The 19,919-nt window shown below is 41.2% G+C and overlaps 2 protein-coding genes across 2 annotated transcripts in view; one reads left to right on the forward strand and one right to left on the reverse strand.

The window, feature by feature from the left end:
* The window catches only part of LOC136877360 (propionyl-CoA carboxylase beta chain, mitochondrial), a 200,226-nt gene extending 191,468 nt beyond the window's left edge, over window positions 1-8,758 (reverse strand). Inside the window, exon 1 of the mRNA XM_067151334.2 lies at window positions 8,527-8,758. Coding sequence (XP_067007435.2) covers window positions 8,527-8,724 — 198 coding nt within the window. The 5' untranslated portion in view covers window positions 8,725-8,758. The remainder of the gene's footprint in view (window positions 1-8,526) is intronic.
* Window positions 8,759-8,941: 183 nt separating this feature from the next.
* The window catches only part of Cul3 (cullin 3), a 332,171-nt gene continuing 321,193 nt past the window's right edge, over window positions 8,942-19,919 (forward strand). The window contains exon 1 of the mRNA XM_067151333.2: window positions 8,942-9,253. Coding sequence (XP_067007434.1) covers window positions 9,197-9,253 — 57 coding nt within the window. The 5' untranslated portion in view covers window positions 8,942-9,196. The remainder of the gene's footprint in view (window positions 9,254-19,919) is intronic.

Raw genomic sequence — 19,919 nt, forward strand, 5'->3', positions numbered from 1 at the left:
GCTTCGCGGCTTCTAACCGACCAGACCAATGGTCTTGTCCACGGCAAGAATCCTAACTATCCAGACCAATGGTTTTCTCCACGGCAATTCTAACCGACCAGACCAATGGTCTTGTCCACGGCAAGAATCCTAACTATCCAGACCAATGGTTTTCTCCACGGCAAGAATCCTAACTATCCAGACCAATGGTTTTCTCCACGGCAAGAATCCTAACTATCCAGACCAATGGTCTTGTCCAAGGCAAGAATCAAACTAATAATCACCACCACCACCACTACCAGCAAGCATAGTTCCTAAGTACAGAGGTTGGCAGCGCTGAGCACTGCTAGAGAACATCCTTCCCAAGTAGGCCGCGAGCGAGGAAACAAACGATAGTCGGTACGCGTGAGTGCCTCCCGGGCTGGACTAATGATATCAAACGCAGTTGCAATTATGAGCTGTAACCTTAAAAAAAAAAAAAAAACAAAAAAAAAAAAAACAAAAAAAAAAACATGTTCGACTGTTGGCGTACATGCTGCGTAATATAAACACATTAAAACTCTGCAGGCACCCACATGATGTTACGTACCGGTATGTCATACATATGTAATTCCTACATAACTACTTAAGTTAAATTATATATTAACATGCTCAAATTAATGAATCTCATCAGCACTTCACCCCATCAGTCAGTTAACTGGACACCTTGGACATTTTCCGGGTATGTTTCGCGGTCGTACAAGCTTGCATTTCTTTCCGTACTTCTTTTGTTCGGAAATAAAATCGGCATCGTATGTAATGAAAAATTAATTTTGGTACCAAGTCCTGAGCATGTTGAGTACAGCACCCAAGTCTATAAGAAACAGTAATTGAAGGTAAACTATCCAGGCATTCTTGAAATATTTCACCCCATATGCTTCTTGTACACTAATATTTTTCACAACTTCCTCTACATGAGAAAACGTCAATAATAATTCACTCGATGGATAAATAAGATAGCTGGATGCGTTAAAATATTCTTCTAGACTTGTTAGGTCCTCCTCTGTATTGTTTTGCATACCAATACATGCCGTGCAGTCTATCACTTCGCTTGCATGTTTAACAAGATACCAACAGAACTGATGAATGACATTAATTTTTGAACTGGTGAAAGGAGCTATTTGTTCATCTTCCCAACTTAATAATGGTGGACCGAGCTAGTTGGCCGTGCGGTTAGGGGCACAAGGCTGTGAGCTTGCATCCGGGAGATAGTGGGTTCGAATCCCACTGTCGGCAGCCCTGAAGATGTTTTTCCGTGGTTTTCCATCACACCAGGCAAATTCTGGGGCTGTACCTTAGTTAAGGCCACGGCCGCTTCCTTCCAACTCCTAGGCCTATCCTATCGTTGCTATAAGACCTATCTGTGTCGGTGCGACGTAAAGCAACTAGCAAAAAAAGAAAAAAGATAATTGTGGCTGATCAAAGGTAAGCGTGCTGTAATTTTTTTCCCGAGCTGTACTTGTGATTTTGGCATTCTCTTTGGCAACCAGCTCTAATCTGACAGAAAAATTATGTTAAGGGTACTATCACTTTAAGGCAGATGTTGACGTGGGAAAGCCTTCGACCACTTTGAGAACAGAGTGGGATCTTTTGGAGTGAAACAAAAATGACGCTTATCATTCGAATGTTTATTGTAACCCGAATTACAACCCGGGACATTGCAAGTTGTAGGCATATTCACATGCGGTAGTAAATTGAAGCATATGTCAAAGTATACGTCCTACTTCTCAAATGCATAATCTTTTCATTTTTCAGTTCATGAAAAGTTAATGCCAGCTATTTTGCACTTATACAACTGGAGAATGTATAAAACTACTGAAAAAGACCACAAACTGTTTGCACACTTCCACAGTAAGCCGACGAAAAGCGCGCGTACTTGGCCCTTTCATCGACAGCAGCGCTGCAGGTGGCGGAGAACATGTACACCGTGTCTGTTAACCACCGCCGCCTCGATCCTCGTATACTGCCTGCTCTATGCCAGCCTTTTTGCGACTACGTTGCGACAAAATTTATCCGCTAGATGGCAGACATAGACGCACAATGGTCTAAACTTATTCTAATGACGACAGCCTACAAAACACTATGCAGTATGGTCATATGTTCACTGAAGCTCGTAAAATACATCAGTAATAATAAATATCGGCAATATTACCTGCACGAAGTCGCAGTTGGCCTCTTCATGCACAATTTAAAGATTTTCCTGGACGAAGGCTTGGAGTGGTACCGTACTTTTTGTGTTCTTGCCAACGCAATATCAAATAATAGAGGTCTTACGAACTTGGTTAGGATAATATCACTAACATTTTGTTGATGTTCTTTGACCTCACACTGTAACAAAACACATTCTGAAAGATTCTTAATATTTGTTTTAAGTCGCACCGATACAGATGGGTCTTGTGGCGATGATGGGATAGTAAAGGCCTAGGAATGGGAAGAAAGCGGCCGTGGCCTTAATTAAGGTACAGACCAGAATTTGCCTGGTGTGAAAATGGGAAACCACGGAAAACCAACTTCAGGGCTGCCGACCGTGGGGTTCGAACCCACTATCTCCCGGATGCAAGCTCATAGCTGCGTGCTCCTAACCGCATGGCCAACTCGCCCGGTATTCTGAAAGGGAAGACGTCGCAAGTCCTCGTATTACGCTCATACGCTTGAAGCACTTCGACAATAGGGCACATCAGTTTAAACGAACTCCTGGAGATGCTTCACCAAAGCAACAAAACTAGGTTTTGGGTATCGAACTCCTCCTCTGTCCTGATGTATAATCAGTTCCACACCCTCTCTTCAACAACACGAACCTAGTACCCGCAAGCTAGGATTTGATTTCCTGTTTCTAGTTTGATTGGAATATTATCGTCTGGATATCTGAGGTTGTCCAAAACGTCTAAACATGAAGGCGTTTAGTGATTGTCCGTCACAATTTTTATCGCAAGGAATCCACTATCCTCCACGGCTTTAATCACCTTCTGGAAAAAAATCCGCAGCCTCTTTCCAGTCATTCGACCGGGGCAGGAATGGAATGAATGAAGCCCCCATCTAGCAGGGAGGATAGGAATTGTGCCGGCTGGCGAAGCCTGTCGCACCCCTCCGGGGCAATGATTAATGAATGACAGATGAAATAAAATGATATTCGAGAGTGTTTCTGGAATTAAATATCACAGGGAAAATCGGAGTATCCGGAGAAAAACCTGTCCCGCCTCCGCTTTGTCCAGCACAAATCTCACATGGAATGACCGGGATATGAACCACAGAACGCAGCGGTGAGAGGCCGGTGACTACCGCCTGAGCCGCGGAGGCTCCATCAAATTCTGAAATAAGGTGTAAAGGCACAGATGCGAGAGTAATCCGAGGATATACAATTACTTCCTTCATTAGGTCTTTGCCTAGATAAAGCCGACAGCCGCTTTTCTCTCAATTCTCTTCTAGACTGTATTTCATGGAGTCGTACATTTTCTGGCTGCGAACAACCTTGCTGAGATTGGCAACATGGTATACAACAGTTGAATATTTCGGGGAAAGAATCTGAAGTTTCAGTTCTACGAAAAATATACCTTGCACGAACGGAGAGAAACAAGTACTATCTGCGCACTTTTTAGTGATAGATTTACACCCTAGTGCTGAAGTGGTCGAATTCGGTTATCTACGAGATTCGTATTGGCAACCTTTGAAACACAAACTAAGAATCGCTTATCATCGCTGTGCGACATCTGGCGTACACTTTGAGTACTCGTACTGTTGTTGTTTACACAGCAAAGCCAAACTATAGAATTCATGCTAGGAACACGTTTCGCAATGGGAAATGTTATATAGTAATATATATTCTGTGTGACACAATTGTTTGCTTAAAATAATAAAGGTTTATAAAATTCATATCGATCGATCATATTATCGATTCAATTCAATTTCATTTCCATTCAGTTGGCAGTATTAACGGAACCCTTCTTACTTCTCCAACGAGTACAAAAATCTATCACTAAAAAGTGCGCATACTATACCAACACCTTAACATCACTTTTGAAATATCTATAAACATAACATGATTAATTCATTTCACAGTTCTATTCAAAATATATCTTGTACGAACGAAAGTGACCAGACACGTTTACTCATTGTACAAAATAACTAAGGTTTTCACACACATTCATGCACCAATAAAACAGTGTTACACCCACACTGACAGCGAAGATTGTGCGTCTACTGCTGCACTCTTACGGCGATTTGGAGAACTATTGGTAGTCGCGCCTTCCTGTGTTAAACTAGTGGCATAGAGCAGGCAGTATAAGAGGATCGAGACGGCGGTGCTGTTAACATGTGATTCAGAGGGAGTCGTCACACTATTCCTTTCTATTCGTCCTGCCCGTTGCCTACGCTATAATACAAGGCCTTGAAATCCAGTCGTGGAAACGGGTTGCTTCCTAGTTCACCATTCAGCCGCTAGGGTCGCGGTCTTGCCTCCTTGTGCTCGCATGGCCGTATATGTCAATAAGTAAAGTATATCCTCAACGGGCTAGAAAGAGGACTCTTTCTAGCTCGTTGTATATCCTAAATAAAAAGAACTGAATATTTTTGCGAGTATTGACAGTACTTTATTTATAGAGCGGTGCTGCATTGGCTTGGATATGTCATTGAAGTTTCAAAACTTTCTTTCTGATGGGCTTCTTATCAAGTTTCAAAACTTTCTCTCTACTACTTGAGTGGCTCAAAGCATTGTTGTTTAACAGAGGTCTCAGAAATGTTCATAGTAGAAAAAGAGGTGGTTTGTCGCCTTTACACTTTCCACACTTAATTTCACTGTTGAACATGTCTTTCGAAAAAATAAACGTAGCCTACACCTTTTAGTAATTCTCTTCGGGACAAGTACTGCGTAGCGGGAGTGACAAATTCCGTCGTTCACTGCAGAAGTGCCACAGACGATTTTCGGTATCTGAGGGCTCCTCGATCTTGAAAACGAATAAGACACAATGTTGGACTTTGAGTAGCTGGAGAACAGGTATGTTCTAAACAGCCTTTACAGTCTGTTTTTTCTTTTGCCACACGAACCATAATGTCATTGTATTCCGCTTGGCGTCTTAGGTAGCTGAAGAAGAGCTCGATGTCATAGCTCGTTAGGTTCCTCATCAATGCATAATGCAAATGTATACTTATGAGGTATTTTACGCAGGCCACAGTGGACTGGGTAGTCAAGATCTATGCCTGATACATTTCTCTCATGATTTTTTTTACTTTCTCTGAATGCATTTTAAGTTTGTTAATATGTGACAGGAAATCATTAATTAACCAACTGAGGAGTTCATCTTCAGTACTAAAAGATGCTTTTTTTTTTGCTAGTGACTTTACATCGCACCGACACAGACAGGTATTATGGCGACGATGGGATAGGAAAGGCCTAGGAGTTGGAAGGAAGCGGCCGTAGCCTTAATTAAGGTACAGCCCCAGCATTTGCCTGGTGTGAAAATGGGAAACCACGGAAAACCATTTTCAGGGCTGCCGAGAGTGGAATTCGAACCTACTATCTCCCGGATGCAAGCTCACAGCCGCGCGCTTCTACGCGCACGGCCAACTCGCCCGGTAATTATTTTCCTCGTTGGTTTCCTAATTTAAGATTTCTGAGTTTGAAGATGCCTCTCAAATGATTGCCGGTCACGGTAGCATAGTTTAAAAAATGTCCAGTGACAAATTTTTTGATCGCCCGATTCTTATGACGTAACTCGAATCAAAACTTGGGAACAGAGGCCTACTTCGATCAGCTTGAAGTCGTATATCATGCGTAATACTTCCTCTGTATAATGTTTCGAACATTGAACATTCACTGGAAACTTGTGAAATTAAATTCCACTACCTTTAATTTCTCGTGAATAAACCATGACTGGAACTGTGAATGGTTAACATCAGACAAATATACATTCACAACCAACTCGGTTAATGAACACGTTTAAAGGCGCGAGCCTGGTAGACAGGGGGCAAGATAGCGATCCTAGCGGCCCGGCATTGACCTTCAGTGTAACCACTTCCATAGCGTTTTACGGGCTCTATTTCCGGGCCTTGTATTATAACGTAGGCAACGGTCCTGCCCTAGTGCTGAAGCGATCGACCCACCGCCGTCTCGATCCTCCTATAAGAGGATCGAGACGGCTGTGGATCGACCTCGACAATCTTCGAGATTCGTACTGGCAATCTTTGAAACACAAACTATGAATCGCTTATGCATCGCTGTGCGACGTCGGGCGTACACTTTACGTACTAGTACTGTTGTTATTTACACAGCAAAGCCAAACTATAGAATTCACTCTAGGAATACGATTCGCATCAAGAAATGTCATATAATGTGTGTGTGGCACAGCTGTCGGCTTAAAATAACAAAGATTTGAAAAAATCATATCGATCGATCATTATCGATTCATTCCAGATTTCATTTCCATTCAGTTGACAGTACTAACGGAACCGGAAGCGCTCCTTCCTTCTCCTCCAACACGTACACAAATCTATCGCTAAAAAGTGCGCAGATAGTAAACATCCATGAGCTGGCCGGGAATGAAGCCGGGGCCTTCGGATAAAGGACAGGCAGGCACGCAACCCCTACATCACAGAGTCGGCCTTCTACTTTTATTACACTGCTTTAACGTAGCACTGTCCTGTCTTACTCTAGTGTAAGATCTTTGTTATCGCGCTGCTAGTCATTAAAAAAGAACTGGGTAACTTACTCCGAAAATCCGTGCGCATTTGCTTGTAAACCCAATAAACATCAAAAGTTGGATTTGGGCGAGTTGGTCGTGCGGTTAGAGGCGCGCGGCTGTGAGCTTGCATCAGGATATAGTGGGTTCGAATCCCACTGTCGGCAGCCCTGAAGATGGTTTTCCGTGGTTTCCCATTTTCGCACCAGGCAAATGCTGGGGCTGTACCTTAATTAAGGCCACGGCCGCTTCCTTCCAACTCCTAGGCCTTTCCTATCCCATCGTCGCCATAAGACTTATCTGTCTTGGTGCGACGTAAAGCCACTATCAAAAAAAAAAAAAAAAAAAAAAAAAAAAAAAAAAAAAAAAAAAAAAAAAAGAAAAGTTTGATACCGGCTAACAACTTAAACAATATGAAACATAATGTGCTCATTATTTTTTTCTTTTTTTGCTAGTTGCTTTACGTCGCACCGACTCAGATAGGTCTTATGACGACGATGGGACAGCGAAGGGCTAGTAAGTGGAAGAAAGCGGCCGTGGCCTTAATTAAGGTACAGCCCCAGCATTTGCCTGGTGTGAAAATGGGAAACCCCGAAAACCATCTTCAGGGCTGCCGACAGTGGGGTTCGAACCTACTATCTCCCGAATACTGGATACTGGCCGCACTTAAGCGACTGCAGCTATCGAGCTCGGTGTGCTAATTATTATATACGAACCATCATCGTCAACCTCAAATATTATATCAGTCATCACAGTACAGACAACGTACAAATCCGGAACTTCCCTCAATTCCACAAAATAAAAGATTTTTTTTTTTGCTTTACGTCGCATCGTCACACATGGGTTTTATGACAACGATCTGATAGGAGTGGGAAGGAAGGGACCGTGGCCTTCATTAAGGTACAACCCCAGCATCTGTCAGGTTTGAAAATGGGAAACCACGGAAAAAAGATCTTCAGGGCTGCCGGCAGTGGAGTTCAATCCACAATCTCCCGAATGCAAGCTCATAGCTACGGAACCCACACCGCACAGTTCGAAAAAAAAAAAATCGGTTACATGGAATCACCGATTATATAATGCAGGCACATTTCAGTCTTAAATGGTGCCATTCATGCCCAACAAGGATCTCGAAGACAGGGTTCCTCGGTATTCCTCACACAAGCTATCTTTAACAGTTTGCAGTGGAGATGGGCGAATTTGTTCTTTTTTCAGAACTGTTCCAGTTATTCTTGTTCCGAGATTATGTTCCAATGTATGCCTTGACCAATCCAGCTGGAGTGCAGGCGAGTACACTGTTACTTCGGACCAGGATGTTGTGGCATACTGTTCACTCAAAGAACAGTTGTGAGTCTGGAACAATTCCTAATTAAATGTTTTGTTATTTTCTGCCTGTCTCTAGTCGGGAGTGACGTAGAAACCAACAATGACGTACTTTAACGTTGATGCGCCCACCCCTTGCTCGAGAGGTCGAGGTCGGGAGGATCCAATTATGCACCGGCGTGTTATGAAACGATCATCTAGGTTAAATTCGAAGTGTGACCGCATTGAATAAAAGTAGATTTTGGTCGGTATAAGGAAATAATGGAAATAAAATGCATCTGCTGGGGTAATGTACAAATCAAGACGTACTAAAAACCGATAAGTTTATACCAAGACATTTAAGAATCAGTTTGCATTACGATCCTAAAAATTGCCACATAACTTTCCTCATATCTCGGAAAACACTTCCGTATGTAACAGTATAATATACTTAACAACGAAATGTAAGAGGTTATGTAAACATAAATAAAGTCACACGGGACACCGATACGCAAACTTGAATTCATTTGTTTCTTACCTTCCTATGCTGCGCATCGATTCTTTTCTGCCCACCGCCGAGTAATGCCTGTTTCCGTTTATCCTTAATTTGCTGCTGCACTCTTAGTGTGTGTGCAGCTGTAGAATAACTTGAACTAAGATTATAATGGTTTTGAAACAAATATTTCAGTTGAAACATAGGAGAACGGAACCACATTACTGACCCACACAGTGCCATGACTTATACCAGTTTCCGTGACGTTAAGGCTTTTCGGTGCTCAACTGTATCCATCCGCTGTGTGCTAAAGAAAGATGTCATATTTTACTTGTACTAAATATTTATAGGCGTGACACCCGTTAATGACAGAGTATTGCAATCACTGCACTTAACTTCATCAGTTATGTCGTATTGAAGACTAAAATAAGCACTATTTTTCCTGTAGAAAGAGGCTGTGTCGACATCTGTCGGTTGTCTGTACATCAGACCGTTCTGAATTGGTGAATTAAATTTTAAGGTTGGAGATCTGATGAGGCAGTGGGGGTTATTCTTTTTAGTGTACTTAAAATACCCTTTCATCATAGTTCTATGAAGCTGTACACGGAAATTCCATGGTTGTGTGATTGTTGGTGTACGAGTTTATAATTCTACCCTACTCTTTATGTCACAGAGGGTTGTCCATACGAAAAAGTGAAGGCAAGAGAAAGCCAAGATGATGAAAAGTGGGCTTCCTAAAAAGGAGGGGAAGATGCGGATTAGAGCATTCCCGGTGAGTTTATTTGTCACACTGATAACTTGAGTGGTTGAACGCTATTTCATTTACGTTAAGATTACTATATTTTTGTTGAAGTAACCACAGGGTTACCACACTAAATAATATCAACTGAATTAAATTCGACTGGCATTTAAACTAATTTATAATTCGCCTTATAGTTTTGTCATATCCAGGGATACAAATTGTGTTAATGAATCATTCTAAGACACTATGTTCACAAGTCATGTCAAGTGAAAAGTTGCTATGTAGGTTAAGATCTGTCTTTTTGTCTGATTTGTTATGGCTTCCTATTTTCTCCCCATTAAGTTAGTTTTACTTTAATACGTGCAGCTTAATTTGCAGGGTGAATTTGTAGCTGCTGTCAAACACATGAGGTTTTGTTTATGGGTACGAAAGAGAAAATAACATTTGTTTTTATGGCATGTCAACACTATAAAAGATGGAAACAAAACATAGCCTAACTTATTGTGTCAAAAAGTTATATATTTTTTAAATATCTACCAATCTATTCAATGAATTATTTTATTCTAGCTCTAGAAGCTGAATAAATCTGTAGTCATACAATTTTTTGTATTTTAATAGGCCTAGAAATTGTTTGAAATATTGACAAAACTTACCGTGTAAAGATCTGATGTAAGAGATTGGTATCTTGTTATGCTTGATACTGATAACCTTTTACCTCATTTTTTTTCAATATACTGTGTCTAATGACAATGCCATTGAGCATCAGTTTCTGTAATCAAGAACTAATTTTTTGAATATGAGTACCAGTAGTAAATTACTCATATTCTCACTGTTTTGCTCTGTAAAACATTTGGCTAACAGTTGTAGTACACAAGATACGTTGATACGTTGGTGAACTGGAATACAGCTTATCATGATCAAATTTTATACTTTGAGAACATGTTTCCAAACCATTTCCTTAAAGAATTTGTGATATTTAAGATAGACATCATCCCTTTGCAATGTAGGCCTACAGGTCATCAAGTTAATTTCTAATGACATGAAAGGAACTAATTACCAGTACCTTGTTTTCTTTGTTTGTTTTTGTTTTTTTTAGGTTATGGGTTTAGAACTATGGAACTCATGTTAGAATAGTGCTTTTCTTAAAGATGTTGTTACAAATTCTTAGGAATAATTAAATTGGCCAAGATTAGATATTTTATGATTTAAGTTGGTGAGAATTTAATCTTCTGGTTCTGGTATGCATAGATTGCAGGATCATGATTTAAATTCAAGTCATGTTCTCTGTCTAACTCATGCTTTACATAAGAAGTTTTTTCCCAAAATTGACATATAGGCCTACAATAAACAATACTTTGAATGTATGGATTGATCCTTTAACAGTCCATATTCTCTTCAGTTTGCCTCTTTCACATGGCAAAAAACTTAACAATATCTTTTGTACTTATACAGTCATTTATACCATCACAAGAAAGGCACTTTACTTTTGAAGGTCGTGATAGCTCAGCGACATCACTATACACTTTGAATGTTGGTTGTTCAAAGGATAGTCCTGCACTACCAGTGCATATTTTTTTAACATTGCCCCCCTGTGGGTGGGGCAGCAGAATAACACCAATGGTATCCCCTGCCTGTCGTAAGAGGTGTCTAAAAGGAGCCCCAGGGTTCTCAACTTGGGAGCGTAGGTTGGCGACCACGGGGCCCTTAGCCGAGTCCTGGCATTGCTTTCACTTACTTGTGCCAGGCTCCTCACTTCCATCTATCCTATCTGACCTCCCTTAGTCAACTCTTGTTCTTTTCCAACCCTGATGGTATTAGATATCCAGGCCTAGGGTATATTTAATTTTCACATCCTTAGTGGCCCTTGTCTTTCTTTGGCCGATATCTTCATTTTTGAAGTGTTGGATCCCTTCCATTTTTTCCCTCTGATTAGTGTTATATAGAGAATGGTTGCCTACTAGAACATCCTCTTAAACAATAGGCCTAATCACAATAACATTGCACTAGCTCACACAGCTTTTTGGTAAAAATGGGATGGTGGTGGTGATTATTGTTTTAAGAGGAATTACAACTAGGCAACCATCCTCTATATAACACTAATCAGAGGGAAAATAATGGAAGGGATCCGGTACTTCGAAAAATGAAGATATCGACCAAAGTAAGAGAAGGGCCACGAAGGGCATGAAAATGAAAGACTCCCTAGCCCTCGCAAACCTAATAGCGTCGGGGTTGGAAAAGAACAAGAGTTGACCAAGAGAGGTCAGATAGGATAGATGAAAGTGAGGAGCCTGGCACAAGTAAGTGGAAGCAATGTCAGGACTCAGCTAAGAGCCCCGTGGTCGCCAACCCACGCTCCAAAGTTCAGAGCCCCTGGAGCCTCTTTTAGCCGCCTCTTACGACAGGCAGAGGATACCGTGGGTGTTATTCTGCCGCCCCCACCCACAGGGGGAGTAAAAATGGGATGGGAAAGAGCTGGAACCAAGAAGGAAGAGACTTTGGTCTTACTTTATGTAGGTCTACAGTCCCAGTATTTGCTTGGTGTGAAATTGGGAATAGTAAAACTAGGGAATAGGTCCTCTGAATAAATTTCATAATTACTGAAGGTATATTAAGTTACAGAAATTTTACCTTTTAAGTTATTACACATAGGACTCATTGGCTGAACGATAAGCGTTGAGGCCTTTGGTTCAGAGGGTCCTGGGTTCAGTTCATGACCGGGTTGGGGATTTTAATTGCGTTTGATTAATTCTTCTGGTTTGGGGACTGGGTGTTTGTCCCAACACTTTCCTCTTCATATTCAGACAACACAACACATTGTACTACCAACCACCACAGAAATACACAATAGTGATCACATCCCTTCATATAAGGTTGCGTCGGGAAGGGCATCCGGACGTAAAACAGGGCCAAGTCCGTATATGCGACACAGTTCGCATCCGTGATCCCACAGAATAATAATAATAATAAGTTACTATTTTACGCGCACTTTTTAGTGATTTTTGTACTCAGTTGAGAAGTAATAAGGGAGCACTGTTGGTTCTGGTAATACTGCCAAGTGTATGGAAATGAAATCTGAATTGAATCAATAATATAATCGATCAATATGAATTTTCTAAACCTTTATTATCTTACACCAACAACTGTGTCACACACACAATATATAATACTATATAACATTTCCTGATGCGAAACTTGTTCCTTGCATGAATTCTATAGTTTGGCTTTGCTGTGTAAACAATAACAGTACCAGTACTTAAAGTGTATGCCAGATGTCGCACAGTGATGATAAGCGATTCTTAGTTTGTGTTTCAAAGGTTGCCAATACAAATCTCGAAGATAACCGAAGTCGACCGATTCAGCACTAGGGTGTAAATCTATCGCTAAAAAGTGCGCAGATAATACATGTAGGAGAATGACGTACAATGCCAAGGATGCATCAACCGACCCCTAGGAATATATTTATTGCTGTAGAAAAATATCCGAAATCATGGAACATTTTCAGTACCTCCAGCATAAACAAGGCACTGTCATCGGCTGAAATTTATTTAATATGGTGTCACTCTCAGAATTCAACACAGGTAGTTGTCATTACAAACTACTGAATACTAAAAATTCTTAAACAGTGTCTTTGCTGTTAGGCAAACTAAACAATGCAACTTCTCTGCAGCATCATATTCCCTTCGAGAGGCTCTATGCTATGCACCTCTGACATATCAGACCAGTGGTTTTTGTCCTTAGCCAGGATGTGCATAGACCATTAAAGAAAGAGTGCTTCAGCAACAGTTGGTAGCATTGTGCGAGCAACTGAGTAAGGCAGTAGCAACAACAGTACATCATCTTCTGAACACACACACACTCTTTCTTTCTCTCTCTCTCTCTCTCTGCAATGTGCCCTAGTGGTGCAGGTTGAGGAGCTGTTCCTTAATTCTACACTGGGAAACCATTTTATAGGCTGCCTATTTTGAAGTCTCTTGACCCACCATCCTTTGAATGCAAGTTTACAGCTACGTGACCTGTACTGTGTACACAACTTGCTTGGTCTGATGCAGAATCTGTCAAACTGTTGGTCTACTTACTTTCTATAAACAATCGTGTTAAACCACAATGCTGCTCACTCGCTCATTGTTAACAGGATGATCATTCGAAAGCATTAGAAGTGTAAGTTACAAAGTATACAAGAGTGCAGTAGCTCGAGTTAACCTGCTGAGGCTGGTGGTGATGGCAAACATAAAGAAGAAAGTAATTGGGAAAAAATTACTGCTATCTAAGTAATCAGGAATATTACAGTTAGTTCACAGAACACCAGTCTTAAGGAAATCACTGGCATTCTTTTTTCATGGAGCTAGAAAGATACCAGAATTTGCAAGGAAAAAAGATTTTATTATTTAACATATGGCTTTACAGATACAACACACAATGATTTTGAAGAACAAACTATATATTTATACCCAGGTTATTTATATAGCTAATTGTCTCTGGAAGCGCAATAGCAAAGTCACTGATATCGCCACTGTACTTTCTTTTTGGACATTCTCTGATAATGTGCAGGATGGTCTGCTTAGAGGCACCACAGTCGCAGTTAGGCGTAGGAATTCTTTTCCACTTGTAGTGGAAATCTGCGCAGTTACCGTGGCCCGATCGTATCCTGTTAAGAGTAGACCAGGTTTTCCGAGGAAGCTCAAATCTAGGTGGCAGGGACGATCCTATGTGTGGCAACGTTGTCTCAGGCCTAGTATCTTGTCTTCCCTGCCGTTCCTTAGTAATATTGAAGTTGGTATTCTTCAGTTCTATTGCAGTTCTTATTGGTGGATTTCGGGACCTTAAATAATTCAGATGAACATGTATTGGTAATTGGGGATTATTTATTAATTTCTTAAATTCCCTTAGGAGAGCGTTTTTACGTCGAAGATCTGGTGGGGAGATATGGCTGAGAATAGGTAGACAATATGTGGGTGTAGACCTTATTGTGCCAGTGACGAGATGCATCGTGGTGTTGAGCTGCGTGTCTATGAGGTTGGTGTGAGGGCTATTCAGCCAAACAGGAGCGCAGTACTCAGCAGTCGAGAACACAAGTCCCAAAGAGGTGCATCAGAGTAAAGTTGCTGTTGAACCCCAAGTTGTACCACATAATTTTTGGATTACGTTGTTGCGAGTTATTACTTTGGATTGGACGTTACGAAGGTGTTGTCTAAAGGAGAGTGTTCTATCGAAGGTAACTCCTAGGTATTTAGGGAATCTATTATGTCTCAGTAACGGATTTCCAATGTACACCTGCAATTGTTTGTTAGCCATCTTGCTGTTTAGATGGAAGCAGCATACTTCTGTTTTATTGGCATTAAGTGTAAGTCTCCACAATTTAAAGTACTGTACCAATACTTTTATGTCGTCCGTTAAGGTCATCTCAGATTTCTCGAATGTTGTATCTCTGGTAGCAATAGCCCATTCATCGGCATATCCAAATTTTCTTGAAAATGTGGCATGCATATCTGAGATATATAGACTAAATAAGATTGGAGCAAGAACAGAACCCTGAGGAAGTACATTATTTAGTGATCTTTTGGTGCTCACAGTATTCCCCAAATGTACTTGGAAAAGTCTTTGGCTTAGCATATTATTCAAGAGCCGGGCAGTCGTCTTATATGGTATCACTTTCAGAAGAGTAGGCCGTCCTTCCAGACTGTATCATAGGCTGCTGTCAGATCAGTAAAAGCCACTGATGTCTTAAGCTTTCTCTGATAGCCTGCTTCTATGTAAGTTGTAAGTGGTCTGTAGTGCTTCTGTTCGGTCTGAATCCTGCCTGCTCCACTGGGATTTTCTCGAGGATCTCTGGGCCAGTTCTATTGAGAAGGAGCCTTTCTAGTAATTTATATGTCACACTAAGCAGGGCAGTAGGTTGATAGCTCTCTGGTTTATCTCTGGCTTTGCCTTTCTTCAAGATGGCTATGATCTTTGTTTGTTTGAATAGCTCTGGCAATTGCCCACTCTGTAGGATGTTCGTGAAGAAGGTGGACAACCATACTCTAGCTCTATCCCCACAGTGAGTGATAAATTCTGGGTGAATACCATCCACACTTGGTGCTTTGCCTGGCTTGATATCAGCAATTGCAATAGTTCTCATTCTCAGTAAAAGGTCTGGAGTACTCCGATATATCTGGGACACTGTCCTTCAGGATTTTCAGATTCTTCTTTATTTGTTTCGTGAATACTTTATCCCTGCTACTTTTGGATGTCGTGACTATATGATATGCAATTTTGTTTGGGTGAATTTCTGAATTCATTCGTGTAATGGGCTTTCCATCCCCCAGCTTCCTGAGAAGGGACCAAGCTTCACGACTGGATTTTGTAAAGTCAAGAGATTCAACTTTTGAAATCCACTTTTGTCTTCTTGCAGAATCTAAGCTATGTAAAAGTTGATCAGCAATTTCGTGATCATCACTATCAATGTATTGTTGATAAAGATTATCTATTTCCTCAATCCATCCAGGGATATACTCTCTACGAAAGCCCCTAGGGATGTGCTTTTTTGCTGTAGATATCACAGCTCCCACAAATCTCTCATATCCTGTGCTTGTTGGTGGTATCTTTTGCAAAACATTGTCAAGGTCCTCTGTAAAGGCAGACCAGTTAGCTTTACTGAAGTTCCAGCGTGGTCGTGGGGTAGTTGAAACTAGAGGAATCTGGATTCCAAGCTCATAGAGGACTGGTCGGTACTGGCTGTGAGGAAAGTCTGTTAGCACTTTCTGGATGATTGGTAAGGATTTATCGTCTTTGTTTCTAAACACAAAGCATAGGTCAGGGCAATACTCTAATCCCCATGCTGCAGATCTAAAAGTAGCTCGATCCTTGGCGTCAAAAACATGGAAAAGGTCATTAATTTCAACCCAACCCATTAGCACCTCTCCGTTGTCGTCGTTGGTTCTATAATTCCACTCCTGATGATGGCTGTTGAAGTCTCCTACATAGACAGCTGGGTGTGGATGCACATCTAAAACTTGACTAGGCCACTTGACATTGGGTGGTTTATAGATATTTGAGACTACAGTGTCACCTATTTGAGTAACAGTAGTGTGAATATCCTCGCTTGTACTGGAAGAGACAAGGTAAGCATTATCTACGGTGGAGAGTACGTAGGTGGCATAACCATACGCTTGATGATAGGTAGCTCCCAGAAGATCATATCCTGAAATCTTTCCTCTTGTTCTCAACTGCTGATCATCTGCAGCATGAGTTTCTTGGATAACTACTAAGTCAACTTCATAAGAAAGTAACAGTTTAGACAGCGCTTCACTCTTGGATCGGCTAGTGCCTTCTATATTAAGTTGGCAAATACGGACAGTAGGTCCCAGTCTAGTAGTAGTAGTAGTAGTAGTAGTAGTAGTAGTTTGGTCCTGAAAAGGACCTTTGGATAGTGAAGCCATGTTCATTAATGTTGTATCTTGACCAGGAGAGAAATATGTCTGGTTGCCTGTTCGCTGTTGCTCGCTTAGCACCACCCGGGGATCACGTGTAGGGTACTTTGAGGTTAAACCTACGGACGTGAGCAACAGTGGATCCCCAAGGAAAAAGATACTTCATTTTTCTTTTTTGTTTTAGCAGAGAGACTAAGTTACTAAACATAATGCTTTGGAAATTTTAAGGATATTTTTTCATAATTTCTATTTTAGTATACATGCATCATACATCTTCATTATAGACTGTATGCCTTTCAGCTTTCAGTTTGCAAGTCTCGGTAAATTTACTAACCGCTGCAACAGTCTTCTATTTTAGGTAGTTCTATGGCTTTGATTAGTTCTATACCTCTTATTTTTAAATCGTTAGAAACTGAGTCTAACCATCGTTGTCTTGGTCTCCCTCTACTTCTCTTACCCTCCATAACAGAGTCCATTATTCTCTTAGGTAACCTATTCTCCTCCATTCACCTCACATGACCCTACCACTGAAGCCGGTTTATGTGTACTGCTTCATCCATCGAGTTCATTCCTAACTTGTCCTTTATCTCCTCATTCTGAGTACCCTCCTGTCATTGTTCCCATCCGTTTTTATCATCATCATTCTCGTTACTTACATGTCTGTTACTTCTAACTTACGAATAATATATCCTGAGTCCACCCAGCTTTCACTCTCATAAAGTAAATCTGAAAACAGACTGTAAAATTGTTTTGTCCGGGAGCTGACTTCCTTCTTACAGAAAACTGTTGATCGCAACTGTGAGCTCACTGCATTGGCTTTTCTGCACCTTGATTCAGTCTCAATATAGGACTACTACAATCCTGGGAGAGAACATATTGTAAATTATCTACCTGTTCCAACTTTGTATCCCCAGTCCGACCTTGAATTCTCTTCGATTTCTTACCTACTGATATCAATTTAGTCTTGGAAGGCTAGTTTTCATACCATACTCATTGCACCTAATTATCAATTTCCAATATATTAGACTGCAGGCTTTCGGCACATTGTGCCATTAAGACAAAGTCTTCAGCAGTTGCTTATTACATTTTCACCTAACTGAATCACTCCGTGCCACTTAATACCTTTCAGCAGATGATCCATACAACAAAGAAAGCAAAATATTACAGCCTTGTCTAACCCCTGTAAGTACCTTGAACTGAGAAATCATTCTACCATCACCGAGCTCGATAGCTGCAGTCGCTTAAGTGCAGCCAGTATCCAGTATTTGGGAGATGGTGGGTTTGAACCCCACTGTTAGCAGCCCTGAAGATGATTTTCCATGGTTTCCTGTTTTCACACCAAGCAAATGCCGGGGCTGTACCTATATATTTTTTTCTAGTTGCTTTACGTCGCACCGACACAGATAGGTCTTATGGCGACGATGGGACAGGAAAGGGCTAGGAGTGGGAAGGAAGCGGCCGTGGCCTTAATTAAGGTACAGCCCCAGCATTTGCCTGGTGTGAAAATGGGAAACCACGGAAAACCATTTTCAGGGCTGCCGACAGTGGGGTTCGAACCTACTATCTCCCGAATACTGGATACTGGCCGCATTTAAGCGACTGCAGCTATCAAGCTCGGTGTGTACCTATATTAAGGCCATGGACGCTTCCTTCCTGCTCCTAGCCTTTTCCTGTACCATCGTCGCCATAAGACCTGTCTGTGACGGTGTGACAAAAAGCAACTTGATTCTACCATCAATTCTCACTTCTGTTCAATTGTCCACATAATTGCCTTTAATTGATTTTAATAATTTATCCTTAATCCCATAGTCCGTGAGTACGGTGAACATCTTTTCTCTTGGTACTGTCGTACCTTCTCTAGATTTACAAAACATAAACATAACTATCTATTGTCCGACTTGTTGGCTGAATGGTCAGCGTACTGCCTTCTGTTCAGAGGGTCCCAGGTTCGATTTCCGGCCAGGTCGGGGGTTTTAATCACTTCTGATTAATTCTTCTGGCGTGGGGACTGGGGTCATACCACCACAGAAACATGCAATAGTGATTACATCCCTCCATATAGGGTTGTGTCAGGAAGGGCATCCAGCCATAAAATAGGGCCAAATCCACATGTGCAGTGCAGTTCGCACCCGCAACCCCACACGTGTAGGAAAAAAACGGTAGCAAAACAGAAGAAGAAGAAAACATAGCTACCTATTCCCCTCGTAGCGTTTTTCAATTACCTTGGCACATGCTGAAAATCTGATCCTGACAGCACCTCTGTGGTCTGAAACCACACAGGTTTCCATTCAACTTACTCTCAACTTCTGATCGCACCCTCCCGTCCAAAATCCCAGTTGTTGAAATCCTTCCTGTTCCCTTGCTTATAGATACATGCAATTACTGCTTTTGACCAATCAGAAGGTACATTACTGATGTTCCATGCTAATCTTATTATTCCGTGAAGCCATTTCATCCTGGTCTTCCCACTATATTTCACCATTTTAGGTCTGATTTCATCTGTTTCTGCTGCTTTATGACGATGGAGTTTATTTACCATCCATTCCACTTCGTCAAGCATAATTTCACCAATATCATTGTCATTCTCCCCATGGGCTCCGTTGTTCGCAGTATCACCAGGAAGATTTCCTTTTACGTTAAGATTTTCAAAATATTCCTTCCATCTGTCCAGTGGTTCCCTGGGATCTATTATGTTTTCACTTGATTTACCTAAAATTTCCTTTTTGCCTCCCTTTCTAAGATTCTTTATTACTGTCTGGAAAGGTTTCCCTGCTGCTTGACCTAGCCTTTCCAGGTTATAACCAAAATCTTCCCATGGCTTTTTCTTGAATTCAATAAGTATTTGTTTCGCTCTGTTTCCTCCATCTAGGTACAATTCCCTGTATGCGTCAGTCTTTGTTTGGAGCCATTTCTGATGTGCCTTCTTTTTATGTTTACAACCGCCCTCACTTTATGATTCCACCAAGAAGTTTGCTTTTCCCCATCCTTTTGCACAGTTGTTCCTAGGCATTCCTTTGCTGTTTCTAATACAGCATCCCTGTATGGCACCCATTCTCTTTCTATATTCTGAACCTGCTTACTGTTCATTGTTTGGAACGTTTCACTAATCTTATCCATGGACTTCTAATTTCCTCGTCCTAGAGATTTTCTACCCTTATTTGTCTGCAGACAGATATCACTTTCGCTATCCTAGGCCTAGAGATACGTAGTTCACTACAGATCAGATAGTGGTCTGTATCATCGAAAAAATCCCCAGAGAACCTGTGCGTTCCTAACAGATTTTGTGA

This window comes from Anabrus simplex, chromosome 7, assembly GCF_040414725.1.
Source record: "Anabrus simplex isolate iqAnaSimp1 chromosome 7, ASM4041472v1, whole genome shotgun sequence".
NCBI lineage: Eukaryota > Metazoa > Arthropoda > Insecta > Orthoptera > Tettigoniidae > Anabrus > Anabrus simplex.